The 18361-nt window shown below is 44.5% G+C and overlaps 1 protein-coding gene across 3 annotated transcripts in view; it reads right to left on the reverse strand.

Annotated features, from left to right (window-relative positions):
* Nucleotides 1-461: 461 nt before the first annotated feature.
* LOC110976318 (gamma-aminobutyric acid type B receptor subunit 2-like) overlaps nucleotides 462-18361 on the reverse strand; it is a 50782-nt gene continuing 32882 nt past the window's right edge. For all 3 annotated transcript variants that reach the window (XM_022229491.2, XM_087143204.1, XM_022229490.2), the window contains 15 exons: nucleotides 18010-18180; nucleotides 17318-17422; nucleotides 16273-16338; nucleotides 15355-15570; nucleotides 14774-15016; nucleotides 11386-11449; nucleotides 11059-11139; nucleotides 10605-10755; nucleotides 5911-6046; nucleotides 5083-5193; nucleotides 4798-4926; nucleotides 3937-4108; nucleotides 3189-3358; nucleotides 2800-2919; nucleotides 462-2039 (listed from right to left, as the gene is read on the reverse strand). In XM_022229491.2, coding sequence (XP_022085183.1) covers nucleotides 1971-2039; nucleotides 2800-2919; nucleotides 3189-3358; nucleotides 3937-4108; nucleotides 4798-4926; nucleotides 5083-5193; nucleotides 5911-6046; nucleotides 10605-10755; nucleotides 11059-11139; nucleotides 11386-11449; nucleotides 14774-15016; nucleotides 15355-15570; nucleotides 16273-16338; nucleotides 17318-17422; nucleotides 18010-18180 — 2004 coding nt within the window. In that variant the 3' untranslated portion in view covers nucleotides 462-1970. The remainder of the gene's footprint in view (nucleotides 2040-2799; nucleotides 2920-3188; nucleotides 3359-3936; nucleotides 4109-4797; nucleotides 4927-5082; nucleotides 5194-5910; nucleotides 6047-10604; nucleotides 10756-11058; nucleotides 11140-11385; nucleotides 11450-14773; nucleotides 15017-15354; nucleotides 15571-16272; nucleotides 16339-17317; nucleotides 17423-18009; nucleotides 18181-18361) is intronic.

Genomic DNA, 18361 nt, shown 5'->3' on the forward strand with positions numbered 1-18361 from the left:
CTTCGAGGCCCTTCAGGATTTTCCAAGACTCGTCTTTGTCTCTTTCTCGACGGGCTTCACCTGCTTTTTAAATTGTAACACTTCAAAATCTTCTAATTCCATACATGTAGGGGTGTCGGGGGCCGTCAAAGGCTGATCCCGTGCCAAAAGACCTATTGATCAGCGAGGCATGTCGAGTTATCAGCAGTTTCGTCACGGACAGTGTCGTAACTGGGGGTCAATGCCGGGCATTTTGGGGACCCTTATTTTATGGAAAGGGGCCACTCAATGGGTTTCTCACCAGATTTTTCCCTTCTTGAATATCTGAGCGGGGGGGGGGAGTCCCGGGGTAGGTAGGGGCGTTCCCCATGCTCCCTCATTCTCCCTCATTAATGCACAGGTCCACTGTATAATTATCCAAAAGGAGCCTGCGAGACTATACTACCCCAGAAGGAAATTGCGAACATATCAAACAAAAAATGTTACAATAAAATTTAGTGACCCCATAGAGCCGGTTTTATTCGTGAAGGTATCAAAATCTCTAATCTCAATACATAAAGTAGAACTTGAGGATACTTTAGTTATAATTATTACACATAGTTCAAATTACGAAGTTGCTCGTTTGGTCAAAATTTATTCGACTTGAATTGGTCCCATCAATGCGCATTTACGTCGTTCACCGTCGTACCAGAGTGCACCACGCACTTTGTACTCATGCAATTGCTACGGGCCTACTTATTCTAATTTTCACGTGTACTGTGCTTAGTCTGTAACAGTTTAGTTCTATGTAATACATTTGGAAATACGTACATCGAAGGCAATATATCCCGAAATGTCAATAGTCATTGTTTTGTGTTTGATAAGACTCACAAAACTAAGTCTGTCGTTTCATATGTAACTTGTGGGCAATAAGGCATGCCAAAGAATGAGTCCGTCTGAATTTTCTGCGTCTTTTATGGTTCGGGAATTTTTTCTCCCGTGCACTCCTTCTGAGCTACTTGAAAAGTCATCTACGCGGTGATTATTGTTAAACCTTCATACCATGCAGTCTTGGGTCATTGATAAAGATGTATCCTTCATGACCATAAAGACCAACATTTTGGTCAGTAAACGTATTATTACCGTGCAATCTTCGCTAGACTTCGATGTGAAAATGAAACCACGCACAATATTTACAAAAACCTCAGGCCTATTCACAAGTGTAACCCGTATTATGTATTAATCATGCTTATCAGGTTTATAAACTTCAGCAAGTTTTGGCCCCGGCATGTGAAATTGTTTGGATCTATTTTTTTTTCTTTTTGCTTTCATGATTCGTGTAAAAGAGAGAGGCCCAGTAATGTACTTAACTTTGTTATCATTTGTTGAGGCCTATTCATTTTGTGACAAAGTGCATGAAGTCCTACTCACAGGTAGTTCATTAAAGCCATGGACAACTCATATAAAGGAACCGTAAGGGTCGAAGCTGATCGCTTTCATCATTGAGGAAATTATTATCAAAACTCCCCCCCCCCATCATGTACGGCGGTATTTAGAATTAACAGCTAAAAACTAAAATTGTAGAAATGAAAATTACAACTGCGTATTGCCGTTTTACACAAGAAAAGTTTTAAAAACATCTGGACAGGTTTAATAACCTTTTAATTTCTTACAGATGTATTTATTGAATGTACCAAACATATCACATAAAGCCTGACTCAGTAACGGTGCCTTTCAATATGGCACACGCTAGGTAGGTGTATCAATCATTTGTATAAAGTATCAATCATTTGAAAACCTGAACAAAAAAAATCCTCTCTCACTGAGTGACAGGTACGTCGCTAGCACCGGGGGGGGGCAGGCCGGATAGAATTTCACATTGCTAATTTCCACAACGGGTCTGATTAAAGTTCAGCCTCGGTGTCGCATCAATTCAGCCTCAGCCTCACTTCAGAGTCTCTGTCTCATGCAAGTCATACGGGTGATCCACAGTTTGAGCTTTGCCTCCATCCTCAGGGTACCAGCTCGGTGTTTACCAGTTTCTCCAGTTGATGCAAGAGCGTTTCCAGGCGTGTATTTTTCTGCGATCATAAATCCACCGACATACAGTTCAAACGTCGTTTTAATGCCAGATTGAGTCCCAAACACAACCATACCGTAACCTTCTAAACCTGGTCGTACCTGGGTATAATAAAACTTTCCAAATGTGAACTGTACCCCCTCCCCCCCGAAAAAAACGACAAAAATGACTTTTAACTGTTCTGAAAAAAAAGACACTGCAGATCGAAGCGAAGTTGGCCGTGGGCAAGATGTGCCGCAGACACTGTCTCGCGTACACATGTCGGCAACCATCTGTCACACAGCCGGCGAACGACACATTACTGTGAAAATTTTCCCGCGCCTTTCCCCCCCCCCAAAAAAAATCTGTTATCCAATCACAATCCAGAGATGATGGGGCGGCGCCGTTATGCAGCTGCCAGCCGCTGGGACGCCAAAGGTGCTGTGTAACACCGATTTTTATGGTACACAGTACATACTAGCTTTCGCCTATTGGCAATCATCATTTGGTATGTCTTTGGTATGATTACAACTGCAATAATGTTTGTAATCAGCTTGAAGGAAAATCAAGAACTAAGGTCAATAGTTGCTTGAAGGTGTGAATTTGAACATTTTAAATTAGTTTTGGGAAGTTGAATACGAAAAGCTGTTAATATTATCGGCGTGCTTTTGAACTCAACTTAAATCAATGACAACCGGTCAATATGATTCTCTCTGGGAGGACTGCGAGACCGTAACAAAGTTTAATCAAAATATCAAATCACACAAGATTCCACAGCTTACCTCTTCCAACAGCTGCCGTAACCGGCTGATGGTGGCCTGTTTATCCTGGCTAATGGTGAAGTTACTGGACGGCATGAATGTGTTGATTCGAGCTCCCTCCGTCGTTTTTAAGGAGATGAACTAAATGAACAACACAGATATCTCAAATGCAAGCTTGAAATCAGACTATTGCTAAAGATTTCTATTCCTGACGTTTGGATAGATACGGTAACTTACGGTTTAATTCAGGACCACAAAAAAGCCAGTAACACCAAAGGTTTGGTGGTTTGGACGTAAACTAAGAAAGGCACTCGATGGATTCGATTGGATTGGTCTATCAAAACTGCGAGTGTTTCAAACATTATCTAACACATTTCAAAGGGTGCAGAATTCAAGTCAGTGCCGCAGACCTTCGGAATGAAAACGAGGCACAACACGATGGTGTTGGCAACGAAGAGGGCGCCACAGACAAAGGCAAAGACGAAATTGATATCCCCGCGGGCTTGGCTGAAGTAGGCCACCGGCACAGTCAGTACGCAGGTCAGGCCTACCGTGTAGACCGACAGGGCGATGTGTTTGCCTGAGGATTTAGGGGAAGGGGAGGAAGAGAGATTTCAGAAGATTATAAAAACCTCGAAGACACTGGTTCTCTGTGCTTTTCTTGACCCGTTTTAATGTGACTCCCCGCCGTCTCCAGTCGACTAATTTCTGCAACATTTCTTGAGGGCCAGAGGGACATTTTAAGGTTGAGTAGAGGTATCAAAATAAATTCATAGAATGTTTACAAACTTTACAAGAAAGAGACTCAGTTGATTTGTTAAAAACGTTTCAGGCCGATTCTCCATTTGCATGTCTATCAGACTGAACAAACTCGCTCAGATATTTAAAGAGATAGTGCCTACCGATAATTTCTTCCAAATTGTTTTTCATAAGGACTCTCAACAGTTCTCATGATAGTCCTCAGGAGAAATTCTTTGAAGGCACGTACTATGATCTCTTGAATTAAAGTGGGCCTACTTATACGTTCATATTTAAATACCGGTGCTGTTTTTGTGGGATTGAGTATAGCTACACGGAAAGAAGTGAAAACCGCGATGTGAACGGGCTCTGCTGAACCAAAAGCCTTGTGAAAGAATCAGATGTTTAAAACATTCTCACTGTCGTTGAGCTGGCTAATGCGAACGTTCCGCGTCGACCAGGCGAGGAAGATCCCAAAGATCAGGAGGGCGCCCTTGTAGGCGAAGATGGCGATGGCGAAGTACAGCTCCTTCGCCGAGGTGCAGTAGGACATAGTGGGCACGTCGTACTTCTCCGTCCGTTCGTCCCGTAACTGCGGCGACCAAACAAGGGAGAATAACAGAGGTGAACGAAGAAAAAAATAGATAGGCGAAGAGCAATACGGTGCAAAGCGCCATAAACCAGAACGCATGCTCTGAGACCTATCACACAGTCCTTGGGGGCTGTTGATTTCCATTTTATTTGTGACTTACTTTAAATTTCATTTCTCCAATACCAGCTCTTGTTACACTAAATTTCAACAGATTACAAATTTACTGCTGATTGTTGCTAATGCATCGGCTAACTTTTCATTGTCATAGCACAGGCTACGCGCTTGAGGGCGTAGCCGAGGTAATGTTTGCCAGTTTCATAAATACAAATTTCCTCCCGACAAGGTTACATTTATACAGGCTATAAAATTACGAGCAAGACGGCAGTCGATTTGGAAATATTTTTTAACGAAGCACTCAATGTTTTTACTATTTATATGTACCATCCCAGCTTCCCCTCGAAGGATCTTTGGTCATTGTTTCGATTGTAGGTTTGAAATCCATTAGCCATTCCAAATTAATAAGCAACCTCTGTCAACTTCCCTCAGCCCCGTCGTATTCCGCTTAGCAACAGTACATCCCCTTGGCTATTGTATGCCATATCCGGGACTACTGGGGTAGTAATCGTTATCTCTGTCACAAGATAAAAGATGTCAACGGTCACAAATTTGGGGGAAAACTCTTTTTTTACCACTGGGCTCAGTTGGATGGTCTCGACGTGAATTGGATCCACCAGTATCCACGTGACGAAGATCAGGGCATCCAATAGGACAAACAGGCCAATTGACGTCATCAGCTTGGAATCGGTGATGGTGGCTCTCTGTGTGCGTAAAATGGCGCACCGTCGAGTTACAAAGTATCAAATGGCAACGATAACAAATATAATCACAAGCAGTGCGTATTTGTTTAACCATTCCCTCTCCTATAGGAGCCCAAAGCGAAAATTAATATGGTTGAACACCGTTTTTCCACCTACCACTTTGCGGACCTTCATGGCACTCGTGTAAATGTGGTGTATCCTGTACGTTTTCATGAAAAGGGCGCCAAAGGCCAAAGACAGGCCGATACACAGCGCAGCAGACGACAGCTGTGGAGAAACGAAATGACAAACCCCTAAAGGAGAGACATGGTGCGGGCGGTGCCCGGGGAACAGTGGTTTTAATAACGTGTCTTTTGTCTTGTGAGCATTTTGGGTTCACGTACTTTACTGTTCAAAGGATGGCAAATTGGCAATAATAAAAAAAAATTAGCATTAGAAATGCCAAGAGCAAAAGGCTTTTCCACATTCACGAGGATATTTTCTGCTTTTCTTGCGTCATAAGACGATGGCAAGATAATTTGTTTCAAGATCAATCTTTTGATATAATGTGAACTTACCGAAGAGATAACAAGCTATCCAAATGCGAAACTCAATAGAATAAGGAAATGAAGATGTACTTGACCTGTCTTAAAAGTGCGTTTAAGATCAAGACAGGTTCAAATAGAACCCTCTTCTGGTCACTCACAGCCCCTCGGGGACACAGACGTGCACTAGTAACCTCTTTGCCAATCCACACGTGTACAGTCGGGAGACTGTTTAAGGTATTTAAGAATATTGATTAAAGAACATAAGAAGCAGGCAAATGGTGTATAACTTTCTTTACCAGAAAAAAAGAAGAAATTGTCGACTGTGTAAGCACCAGTCGACAACAGCCATAATTTCCTGGGATAATCGTTAATTACCTACTGACATTTGGCCATCGAGCCGAATGGCAACTCAGCAATGCAGGTTTTTTCTACCTGCTGCACTGTTTGCTTTTTTTACCTGACAATAGATCCTCCCGTTGAAGTCACCCTCCTTAACCTCGATCTTGAGCGCGAGCAGGAAGGTGGAGGCGTAGAGCAGCATGCTCCCCAGCGCTATCATGTTGTTCAGCTGCGGGCTGGAGATTTTGATAGCACTGGCAAGGACAAACACGGGAGAAGGCTACTTGTGATCAGCTCGAGAGCAAAGCCCTCTCTTTTTCCACTCTGCACCTCTAAACTAAAACTAAAAGCGTGCATGGCCACTTTGTGACCGTTGCGATCAAGCTCCGGAGCCTGTCTCGATTCTGCGCTGTATTTAGCAAAGTCTCTTCGCCTCCGTGGCAAGAAAAACGATCCCGCACTTAGAGTGGATTGCGCCCTGACTGTGCACTTTTCTTGTCCTAAATTTGGCTCACCGCAAATTAAGGCAATGGTGTTTCTCCCTGACTGACAAGCATCTTTTCCCTTACAGCAACAAAGGGCGGTGTTGTTTGGTTTCCTAATCATTATGTCTAGTTAACAAAAACTGAGTCAGTTACTGCCGTGATGGATGGCTCTCTTTCTTGGCTGGTTTGCCAAAAGTATGAGCAATACGGGCGTTTGACAATGGTGCGCCTCCAACTGTTTGCAACGTGTTGGCCAATCACTACACGCCAAATCTGTCGAGCCAATGCGCGTTTGGAAAGGCTCGACAGATTTCGCGCGTCGTGATTGGCCACTGCGTTGCAAACTCTTGGAAGCGCACTATTGTGAATTGCCCGTATTTCAATGGCCAGATTTGGAGCAAGGAAATCCATTGAAACGAGTAGTGATCCTTCAAACACTAATATTTCATCTGGTGAGGCTATGACACCTCACACCGAAGCAATGGCGTAGCCACGGAGGTGAAGGGGCATGTGCCCCCCCCCACAAATTCCCGGTGCCCCCAGGTGCCCCTCCCCCTAAAAAAGGATGAATGGATATTGAACAGGGCTAACAAAAGCTTGCCCCTAAAAAATTACATCACTGAAAGCTGGTGCCCCCCATAAGATGCTGGTGCCGCCCCTGTGCCCCCCCCACTAGTAAAATCCTAGCTACGCCACCGCTCTGAAGGTCTCCAAGAAGGGTGTATCTCGATAGGAGTGCATCCCTAATGAAAGAAGTCACCATATTCGGCTGGATCATGGACCTTGGCACTTCAAAATAGTCCAAGACTGGCATGTAGCCCTGGTGTTGCAAAATGCTGCGTTCCAGCGTTTCATCTGCGGAATAAACGCGTGTCGGTGCTGATTTTGAATCCCCGCAGCGCTCGGGCGTTACGCTCTCGTCTAATATGCCTGGCGGCCAGAGCGGCTATGTTGCACTCGGACCTGTCAGATCAAATATTTCGCCGCGGCTCGGCAATGCTCAATTGGCCCACAAAACAGTTGTCGGGTGAGAGGAGGGCATTCGGGCTGATTCGATTAGCCAAGCCGGTTTGTGGAACGACGCTGCTTACCAAGCTAACACCCACCTGCGAATTTTCCGATTTCTGAGGAAGGATGAATAACTTTCCGAATCCTTTCTCGGAACGCCGCAGAGATCATGGAAAATTTAGAGGCAGCCCACAGCTTGTTGTAAATAGAGAATATTGGCGCTTCAGTTATTTCCTGACAAAACATCCTGCTCATTAAAAACAATGCTATTGCCTTGAAAACTTGAACGGCACTCTAAATGCAACCAGAAGCCAGCGTAATTTCATCTATTCTCATTTTCTCCATCAATCCATCTAGCAAAGGGCGCTTGATATAGCAATTCGACGTCTGTTTCCATTAAGTCTGAACGAATCCAATGACCTGCACCGTCCCTCTCCTGATGAGAAAAAGTCCCATTTAATAATACAAAAAAATCTGCGCTGATTTGGTTAACCTCCGCTGGCCACTTGACGCGATTCCGGTGGTTATTTTTCTAGCCTGTCTTGGCTTAGAAATTTACCGGGGTCAAATCAGCGCGGCCTCGGGTAGGCACAGAGGCGCTTAAGGCACCTTTTTTCCTATTTCCAAGCCGTCCAGTTGCTCCTATTACAGATCACTTCCATAGTCAAAATTTTCCACGCGAGAGTAAATTCAATATTAATCGGCATTGCCGGTGAAAAAAAAGTGCCGTCGTCCGATCCGCCTTGTCCAACACAAAGCTGAGGGAAACGGAGATAATTAATTTTTCTGCATCAAGCATCATTGCTTTGGGTGGATAATCGTTTCACGACGAAGTTAGAGGTGGTAACAGCACTGCGTGCTTTGAATATGCGAGATAGTAAAATTGCGACTCGATAAATGCCACTCTAATGAGAGGACAGTTTACGCTTAGTTAAATGTACTTTCTTGGCCTTGGGTTATAGCATGATGGATCTCATACCGATTTCACATTAGCATCGATTCCGTCTAGACCAAACACTCGAGCATAATGATTCTCTTGTGTATATTTTCTTGAAGGTTAAGCCCCATAGGGTCATCTTGATTTTTTTTTGGTTTGCTCCAATATCGATTCTCTCGTACTCTCGAGTTTGTTTGATTAAAGCAATTACAGTCGGTTTCGAACTCTTGCGCTTCGTGTCCGGTGGAGAAGAGCCGTGGATCGTTGGAAAGTAAATTACCTTCGCTCTCCCGGGTCGGGTTTTCTTGAATTTGTCAAAGACTGAGTGCCTGTTATCGACTACGAGAATCGATACTAAAATCGTGAGAGACGGGTGTACTTTTAAAGTGCAGTCAGTGCCCTGCGGTGAGCTTTGAAAGTGAACAAACAGAATTAAGAAAAGGTTTACGAATCCTCCTCGGAACACTCTAATAAATTTATACCCACATTTCAAAATATGTAATTTTCTTTTAAAAACGGAGAGGAAGTGAAAACTATATGCAGCTTTTTTATCTATCATTAAAAGCAAATGAAATGGAGGTTTTGTTTCCATTCTTCAAAACAGAGACGAGGAACAGTTTTGTGACTCAATTTGAAGACTACGGCAATACGCATCTTCTGGACAGGCTTTCGACGGCTAACATCGAGGTACTGGGATTGAGCTCGCCCTTGTTTGTATCAGAGCTGGTATATGAAGAAAGTACTGGCGCCATCACTTTGGAACCAAAATGGCCGTTCATTTCGTGTGCAATACAGCACGCAGCTGTTGTGTGCTAATTGTGCACGTGCACTGGTGCAAAATCCACCACACTGGTTCCAACATTTGAGACACTTATGTCGCAACTCTCTCCATAAACACCTCTGATGTGTAGCAGGCACAGAGGGCCAAATGATTTTTGTTTGCTGCTTTTTAAAATGATCGTGTAAGATAGACTTCAATCTGCCCTTCCTTCGTCTCTCTCGGCGATCGTATGAGCAAACGAGAACGAGGTTATAAAATCACGTGCACATATCAAGCCAGGCCTCGGAATTGTTTGGTAAAACTATCTACACGTTCTGATAGATTCGATCAACGCCAACTGCGCGATTCTCATGCCCAACGCGGGCTTCAATACACTGTCTATATAGATCCCTTACGGTTGGTACCCGCGAGCAGTTCCTTCAACATGGCAAGGAACCATTGAAAAAACGTTGGGTGCAATCGCTCTGTTGGAGACTTGTCGGGCGTCCTCGTTTAGGTGTACCCGTTGGTGCGTGAGGGACTGCAAATTGGCAATGCTTAATATCCATCAGAGGATAGGGATTGTCAGAGAGTAACTAATTAGTGTCAGTTTCGGTCGAGTGCCCTTCGTAATGAGATCATCGTTTCGTCGATCATTGGTCGGGAAGTTGCCTCCAGGGTTAAGTCTCTAATTGCATTAAGTCGGCGCACGGTTCTTTGTGGTTTGTGGATGGGAACGAGTTTACCAAAAATGACAGGAGAACCGAGCTATAGCTTCGCCTGTCTAGCATGATCGGTTAAAAAAAACAGACGGACAAATGTAAGTCTGCCTTCCATTGTTCACGGTGTATAGTCAACGAATAGAGACTTTTTCATAGAAAGTGCACCTCTGAGTACATGTACATCGTGAAATGACTGATAAACAGAAGTGGCAACACGACGCAGACATGAGGATTTTCTCTGGGATTGCAAAAAGCTTTCAAGAGAAGGCAAGGCAGCTACACGACACCAGCATTACCAGGCCACACTGCCCGGCTCATTAAACACCCAATCCAACTACCCACCGCTACTTACACGTAGGGCTTGCACACCCAATACGCCATGCTATAAGCAGGTTGGTATCATAGGACCGTAGCATGGACTACGTTCGACACACTTGTAAGCATGGCATCAAAAACGCTCCACTTGAGAGCCACTGCTACGGTGCACAACAGCTGAAACCGATCCGGGTTTATACGTGTGTGAACGTTGTCCATGCTACAATCCTATGATACCAACCTGCTTATAGCATGGCGTATTTGGTGTGCAAATCCTACTTATAAGTAGCTGTGGGTAATCGGATTGTGCATTTTAAACCGAACGCTCTTTGCTAAACACGTAAAACGCCAGACACCAAACTTCCCTCTTTTAAGAGCCCTATTAGCTTAACCAAGAGAGGGCGCAATTTTCCAGGCAACTGTGGGCTCCTATGGTGGGAACTGCACTTCGCTGGCTCATAAGCGAGTGTGAAATGCACGCGTTACGGTCGCGTCACAACTACAAAAAATGAGCACTTCCCACCAACATGACTCTTTTCAACCGATGAGGGGGTGCTTCTGCTCAAGGCGAATACAGAAACCTACCTGCGGTTTTTAAAGCGCGTGTTGATGCCCAGAAACACGATAGAGAGCGCCATGCCCAGACCGGACAAGACGAACACCACTATCTTGATGCTCTCCTGGATTCTGAGCTGTGTCTTGCTGTACGTCGGCCCGTCGACCGGCTTGAAACCGCCTACATCAGAAAACACACAAGGAGATAACAGACATGGGAAGTGGTCGACAGACTGATACAAGACTGACGTCTTGCTTCGGAGACGATCTCATACGTGTTTCCGGTACAGAAACGCAGACTTGAGATAAGTACACCTCGCGCACGCTCTACCATGTATGATTGCGCGATATTTTTTTTGGTGACACTGTTGAGGATAACAATAGCTGATCTTGACAGCATTGGGGGTATATTACTAATCTAACGTGAGGCAGTTCAGACCAGTTCAACCGGTATTCAAGGATTTCAAACTCATATAATACATGCCTGCCCAGATGAATTCGGAGATTTGCGTCACTTTCTCGGTCAACCCATCGTACTTGAAAACTTGCTTGTTGCTGCCAACATCTGTCAATGGAAAACCAGCCATACACACAAAAACATGACCTACTACACAAGTCATGATAATTTATTGGTGGAAAGTAAGTCTTTATGATTTTGGTCAGGAATAGAACAAATTCAAGTTTTAAATTAGACACAATGTGATTTCTGAGTTCTGCAGCTCGGGGAAAAACGCAAAGTACACCCTATCACTAACATTAGTAATCATTTTTTTGGCTCAGTTTCTGGTTTGTTTTTGGTTTGACGTCCCACCTTGCATTTGTTGGACCACAGCGTCACTCTCTCGCGCGCCGTACTCATCAAATGCAACTCGTCCCTGGCAGACAAGAAGAGACAACGCAACTGCCATGTCAATGGGGTGAGCATGGTATTGAATACAGAGCAATGTTGAGTTCACCAGGTGTATCCACGGTAAGGCGCCTTTCCATATGTACGATTTGTGGGTGCGTTTTGTACACGATGCGTTCATGCGTTTCACTTTTATGGACACAAAAATCGACTCCATTAATGTGTGCGTTGCGTTAGGCCGTCAAAATCGCCCCGGGAGCGATTTTGACGGATACGTAACGCTCTGCCAAAGTGTTGACGCAGAGAACCTAAATGTGAAGAAACGAACCGGCTATGGGTGCTGAAAGTCTTAGAAATAAATCCTTCAAATGTTTGTTTGTACGTGTGGTCCTTTTCGTCTTGTCACCATCGCTGTCACATTCAGTCTGAATGCGCAAGTTAATATATTAAAATGGCAAAACGTTTTCATACCGAGGCGATTAATCTTGACCGGTTAGTTTTTCATCCGTTTTTGAAGTGGACCTTGGGCATAATGGTGAAACAAAACAATTTCTCTGTCTGAAAATCATGGCAGCTGAGCCATCCATACTGGACCGGGAGAAGGGTTGACGCTCTTGCCAGCAGCGAGAGCTCTTCCCAAAGTGCTCCAACAATTTTGACGGATCTCGGCTCCAAATCCGGCGCACATCCACTCGAGAAATGAAAACTGTTTCGTCCCTAATGGATTCGAACACTTACAGCGCAATGCACGGTCCATAAGCCAAGGTCCCATTTGGAGGGCTTTCCAACAAGCGCCTTTGATACGAGGGTACTTGGGAGCGAGACGACTAACTTGAGACTGCCCAACGGTACAGTTTATCAGACCCAAATGAAGCTCCTTGTCTTGGGTAGCTTAGGGCACCAATGGTTGATATTGAACAAACTATTGGACGCAAATGCGATTAGACGCGAACGGCTGACGAATACGTCTGGAGATTTAACCTGACATGTTTAATGTCGTGCTGGTAATACGTAAGAGTGAATGCTGATAAAGACATCTTCAACCTGTCAACATTCTTTACACCATTAAAACAAGTATAAGCACTGACATCACATAACTATAAAGACAGAGAGTAAGAAAAAAAACCCGGCGAACACTGGAGTGGTTCTTGGTTTCTCTCCGCAAGTGCGTGAGTTTGGTTGAGCAAGATGCCGCAGTGTAATCATGCGTGATCAGTCCATATCTGCACACAAGCCTACCAGCGCTGATGCCACCAAGCGCTGCTCTGCCGGGAACCAGTGACAATATCAAAGCCACGTACGTTCATTTGAAACTTTTATAAGATGACGCAGTCAATTGCTTGAACTGCAATTCGAAAACTGTAGCATTCATTGAACAACAAGTGGTAAAATGATCGTGCTGTAAAGACAGAGTTACAGATCAGTTAATGCAATAAACATAACATATAAGAACATTTCTTATTTCATTTTTTGAGCAAGGATTATCCCAGCAATGGTAATTATATATTGCACTGAAACTGGTGACAACTGTTTGTCTGATGATGGCTTTAACAAACTACAAGATACTCCTGGGATAAAGACAAGAAAGTTTGCTTCAAGTTCACGTCGTTTGCATCTTTGTAAACAGACATTTGGAGTGGTAACATGTTAGGGAAGACTCACGGGGCTGATTCTGGATTATGTGTCTTGGTGAAAAGCACCGTCTAGCAGCTACGTCGACTCCCCATTGGGTGCACGTTACTATAATGCCTTAGCTAAGATTTCGCAGAACCTATAGCAGCATAGCTGTAGGCTTGACTGTTGATTTCGAGTTGCCTTGCGCTGGAGCCACAATCAACACGCTAGACTTACAGGGTCTCTGTAATGCGATTTTTGGAATTCAAACCTCTCAAATTAAGCGCGCTTTAAACCTCATGTCTAATTTTTGTTTCACTATTTTAAAGGGAATTTTGCTGCCGTTTGGGTTTTTTGTTAATGATTTTTCCGTATTCATGAGCAAAACTGTGATGTCACTTCAGGAAGGAAACCTCGATTTTACCTTTCTACCGTAGTTAACCATAACCATGTCTTCCGTGGATGACGTCACAGGAACAGCGCCCTCAGTTGTCCAGAAAAGCACGGAAGTATTACATGCTTTAAAAATGTGAACTTTTCAATGCATTTTATCTATAATAGGGATGTAACATAGCGTTCATGCATTGAAGAAGTGCATAAGGTTGCGGAAGAACTTTGTCTTAGAAAAATTCATTATTGCTACATTTGAACCGGCAGAAAGATTGCCGACAGGGCAACCAGTACTTTCCATGTCCCCTGAGTTATCAAACCTCGGCACGATAGCTCCGCGCTGAGTCTTGTGTAGCGACCCATTCACAGGGTAATGAGAGCATGGCAGAGCATTGCACTATTCCAAATGCGGTTATCATCGGCTTGAGTTACACCGTCGCAAAAAAACCACACACAAGATGATTGGTGAGAGCTTTTTCAACAGAGGCCAACAAGACGAGAAGATTATTGCTTTACGATTACCAAGGCGGAAGGACTTATACGATATAGGACATGATTCGTATCTGCGATGCGCCAGGCCAGGAGGCTCAATTTCGATTAAAAGGATATTAACAAGTGGGCCGCGCACTGCACTGGGCTGTAAATTCACACGAAACACTGTAGTCTCCAGTTCGGAGAAGTCTCACTGCACGCGAGCGGTATGGTCCAAATCACGCGTGAGAAGCAAGTTTCACAGCCTGAGGGTAGTTTCCAAGGTCACACTGCAGAACTTTGCCACGCCAGCCGAAAAGTCATACATGGGAAACGGCCATTCAGCGAATATTGATCACAGTTACATTTTAGTCTATTACTCACTCTTGATTGTTTACTTGTTGACTGTTTGAAGTTCTGCACCTGTCTGCTTAATCTTTTGGAACGCGCTAGAGACATTTAGACGCACACCGTTAACAAGTACGTTTGAAATCACGCAAAAACTTTTTTTTTAAATGGCATCTCTGCTAGTGTGAAGATTAAAAGTTTCGTCGTAATTCTAAACAAATTGGAGGCCTACTAACACGTAAAGGCCAAGAAAAATCCAAGTGTGCTATAGAACCAACACATCCAAAGTAAAAACACTGTTGTGAAAGTTTCTGCGTATTTCTAAACATGTTCGTTTTTGGCGACACAACACCTCAGTGCTGCTTACCATCGACATGAAATGACAGGCGTCAGCGCTAACCGGCAGTGTAATCCTGATAATGATACCTAGACCAGCAATGGTTCCACGGAACACTAGTGCCTATAGGACCTTCCAAACAATCCGGCCCTGTTCACACAACTTCACTGTAAGGAGTGAATGCCGACCTACCGTGAGGCCGACGAAGTCCACGGACCGCGTCTTCTCCAGGAAGACCGAGGACATCGCAGTGTCCTCGTAGGTGAAGTCCTCCAGCCGGCGGGGCGGGTCCATCTCGGCCAGGGCCTGGATGGAGGCGTTGAGGGCCAAGGCGATGGTGATGATCTGGTCGTAGCCGTACGAGTCGCAGGCACCGGCCGTCAGCAGCTGGTCCTGCAGGTCGGCGTAAAAGTCCAGGTGCTTCTCCAGAGGGCGCTGAGGGTCAAAGAGCCAGGCAAAACCATTATGGAGAGAGACAGTTATGACAGGTGGTCGTTTATGACGCCATTGTGTGTCCAAAGTGACCGGCTGTTGTGCGTGAAGTTGTACTAATCGATCAGAAAGACGATCAAGCCAATGACTCTGAACACCTTTCATTAAAAACAGTACGACAGAATGCAGAAAACAAACAAACAAATATCGTAATTGTAGGCTATAGGACGACACACACCATTGATATTACACAGAACATGAATGAATATTAATGGTGTCGAAAGTTTCATGGTCATTTTCTTTTAAAGTCGAATAATTACTGATGATAATGAGACACGCACCACGCCGTTGAAGTTGATCTTTGACATGTCCGTCTGGATCTCGAAGCCCCGGATGCTGAGCGAGCCCACGACCACCTTCTCTACCTCCTCCGCCGTGCAGATATCCTCGCCATTCTTGACGAACTTGTCAATCTCTTGCACCCACCAGCGGACGGGGCTGTACCAGCCCAGCAGGATCCAGACGTACTTGGGTCCGTAGTAACCCTTTCGGTAGGCCTGGTGAGTGACAGATAGCAGACATTTCCGAGTGATGTAATCCTCCTTTCCAACGCCGGACCCGCGGACCTACATGACACAAACACTTCCGGCGGCCTCCTAGCGTTATTTCTCCCCCCCCCCATAAGTCATTTTCCCCTGAGAAATCCATTTCAAAAAGGGGTTTGAACGCCTGAAAAGCTAGCCTTGTGACAAGTTATCGTCGACAAGGCAGAACCAAAGCTTCAATGACACTTTCATCAGAGTGACATCTCGAGGTACACTTCCCTAATCTACATGATACAAACTCTCCTCCAGTGGACGGATGCTTCCGGGTTTTGTTTCATACAGTAGCTATTTCAGACGCAAAACCTTATCTTTGGGTCAGGAAAAATACGGTTACCGAACTGACATTTTAAGAAGTAGTGCATAGCGCAGCAGTTTAAATATTCGTCATGGTTTGAAGAAACGTCTACTTCAACCCATGGAAACCCCTTCATTAACTAGTTTCCCGCCATGTGCCTATTGCTAACCTGTTAGAAGAATTAATCTGTATATGTCCCATTTTTGGCGGCTCTCTTTAAATGAAAGACTCAAACATACCGTGTCAAGTTGGATTCACGTACATAACTTTCAGTGGCCTATATACTGTCGCCTTCGGTGGCCATGGAAACAAACATGGAAAAATTAATGAGAACAACCCAAGACGAAATGTCCACTTGCCTCACAAAATACGCGGGTGGCCATTTCCTGGTAGAAACTGCCGAAGATAATCCTGGCGTCGTGTTTCTGCAATGGCGGGAAAGCACAACACGTCCAGACTACAGATTAGCCATTGGGTTAACATAGTGCAAGTCATAACGTTGTACTCAGTCGGCCACAACATAACGGCTACCTGCATTGTATTAGTGTGAAGTAGGCCTACAAAAGATGAAAATAACTATCGTTTGAAGTAGCCTGTTAAGTTTTCTGTTAAAATTCCTTTGGTCTTTTGAGACGTAGATCAGGAGTCGATACCTGTAAGTGCCTAGGTGTGCAATATTTAGCCGGGGTAACTAGTATTAGAAAGTGATGAACTTGATGAACGACAGTGGTACAGTCCAATATAAAAAATTAATAACTTGTGACTGGGCCGAGTCCAAGACGTTATTAGCTATCATACGAGCGCGTGTGGAACTCGGAATAATGGTATACAGTCTTAACTCGTGCAAAGTGCCAACGGAAACAGGTCACCGCTATGTCACAATGGAAGCAAATCAAAGGAGGCAGGAGGAACGGGAATTGTCGTCATGAAAGGAGAGAAGGGAATAATTCATGCGAGTTATTAGCACCAATGAAGCAGAAAGTTCGGTGTTAAAAGGTGTTTTTTTTAGATTAACACCGCTGACTTCTATAGTCTCGACAAGAGCATGCCCACTTTGCCACGGTAGCTTTTGTAGTGTTGAGACACGTACGCGTAATATCTCACCTCACGCCTCCAACTGTCAGTGTGTCTAAGTTACAGCTGATTTAATTAACCATTTTGTAAACTCATCATTAACCAATTCTGACGATCAATTCGTTCGGTATGTCTGGTCCTCAAAATCAAAATGGATACGATCCTTGCAGTCCAGCATCCAAACACAATTCACTAGCGCCACCGTAAAAAAAAAGCACTGTTTAGGTGCTGAATTCCTAACTCCACGAAGTAATCAGACTCAAAGGGAGTCGGTTCCAAGATAAATGACGACTTTGAATGGAGGTCTGGGCCGTTCATCATTTAATCTACCTTGAGGTTCTGCACATTGGCGCTGGGGTCGCTGCCGGTAATGGCCTCCAGCGTTGTCGTCGTCAGCCCATGATCTTGCAGTAGTTTGTCCAACTCTTCCATCTCCTGGGTGCAATATTATTCGACACACCAAGAAATATATAGACGTGCGCAAGGCCAAGTTTTTAATGAAACGATCGTCGATGATGGCAGACGATAATGACAGGTCTTTTATCACTTCTTCATTTGATGTACATAGACACGATATTCTTGCTGTCAGTGATGCATTGCTCGTTTACATGTATACTTGCTTGTGTTGTTTTTTCGTTGATTTAATATTCGGTTGAAACTCTTTTTTTCGCACAATCCTTAGGTTTAATTTGTTTATACCGTGTAGGTTCTGCCTTCCCTTATTTGCTTGTCTATCTTACGTTAGGGTCGACATTAATTCTCTTGAATGTCGAATTTCGTTAGGGGTTAATGATGCCCACTGCTGTATCGGATATGAACTCTCCAACCAATCTCGGCAGGCTTGGTGGTTTAGAGCTAAGATATTTGGTTATAAAAAGAGGTCGAGGGTTCAGGTGCCGTGTAAGTGAGTATCTTTTAGATTCTATTCTGGCCTCGGACAGTCATATCGTGCTTTATGAAATTGCACCGGCGAGCGGTCGGGACTCTTTGAACAGCAGACAGGGGGAAGGGTGGGGGCTTACCGCACGAAACAGGTCATAATTCTCGAAGATGATGGCGGCTCTCTTCCATCCCATTTGCTTCATGAGGACGATCCTGGCGGGGTTGAAGACCCCGGAGCTGGGATAGATCTGCACCGTCAGTGGGTACTTCTCTAGATGCCGCTCGTTCGAGACGAACTGGGCGATACAGACCTATAGGATAGTATCATTTCAAAAACGATACCTTATAGTAATACTTGGCACAGTAATTTTCCCGGCTTCTTTAAATCAGTGGGATCAAAATGCATGTCGTTTTAAGAGACGATTGTCTTGGAGAGGAAAAGAAAGTGTGTGTCTATTGCTACGTTTCGCGATCAGAACGAAGTAAAATGGA

This window comes from Acanthaster planci, linkage group LG11 (assembly GCF_054643075.1).
Source record: "Acanthaster planci isolate LZ-2023a linkage group LG11, COTS_SCS, whole genome shotgun sequence".
NCBI lineage: Eukaryota > Metazoa > Echinodermata > Asteroidea > Valvatida > Acanthasteridae > Acanthaster > Acanthaster planci.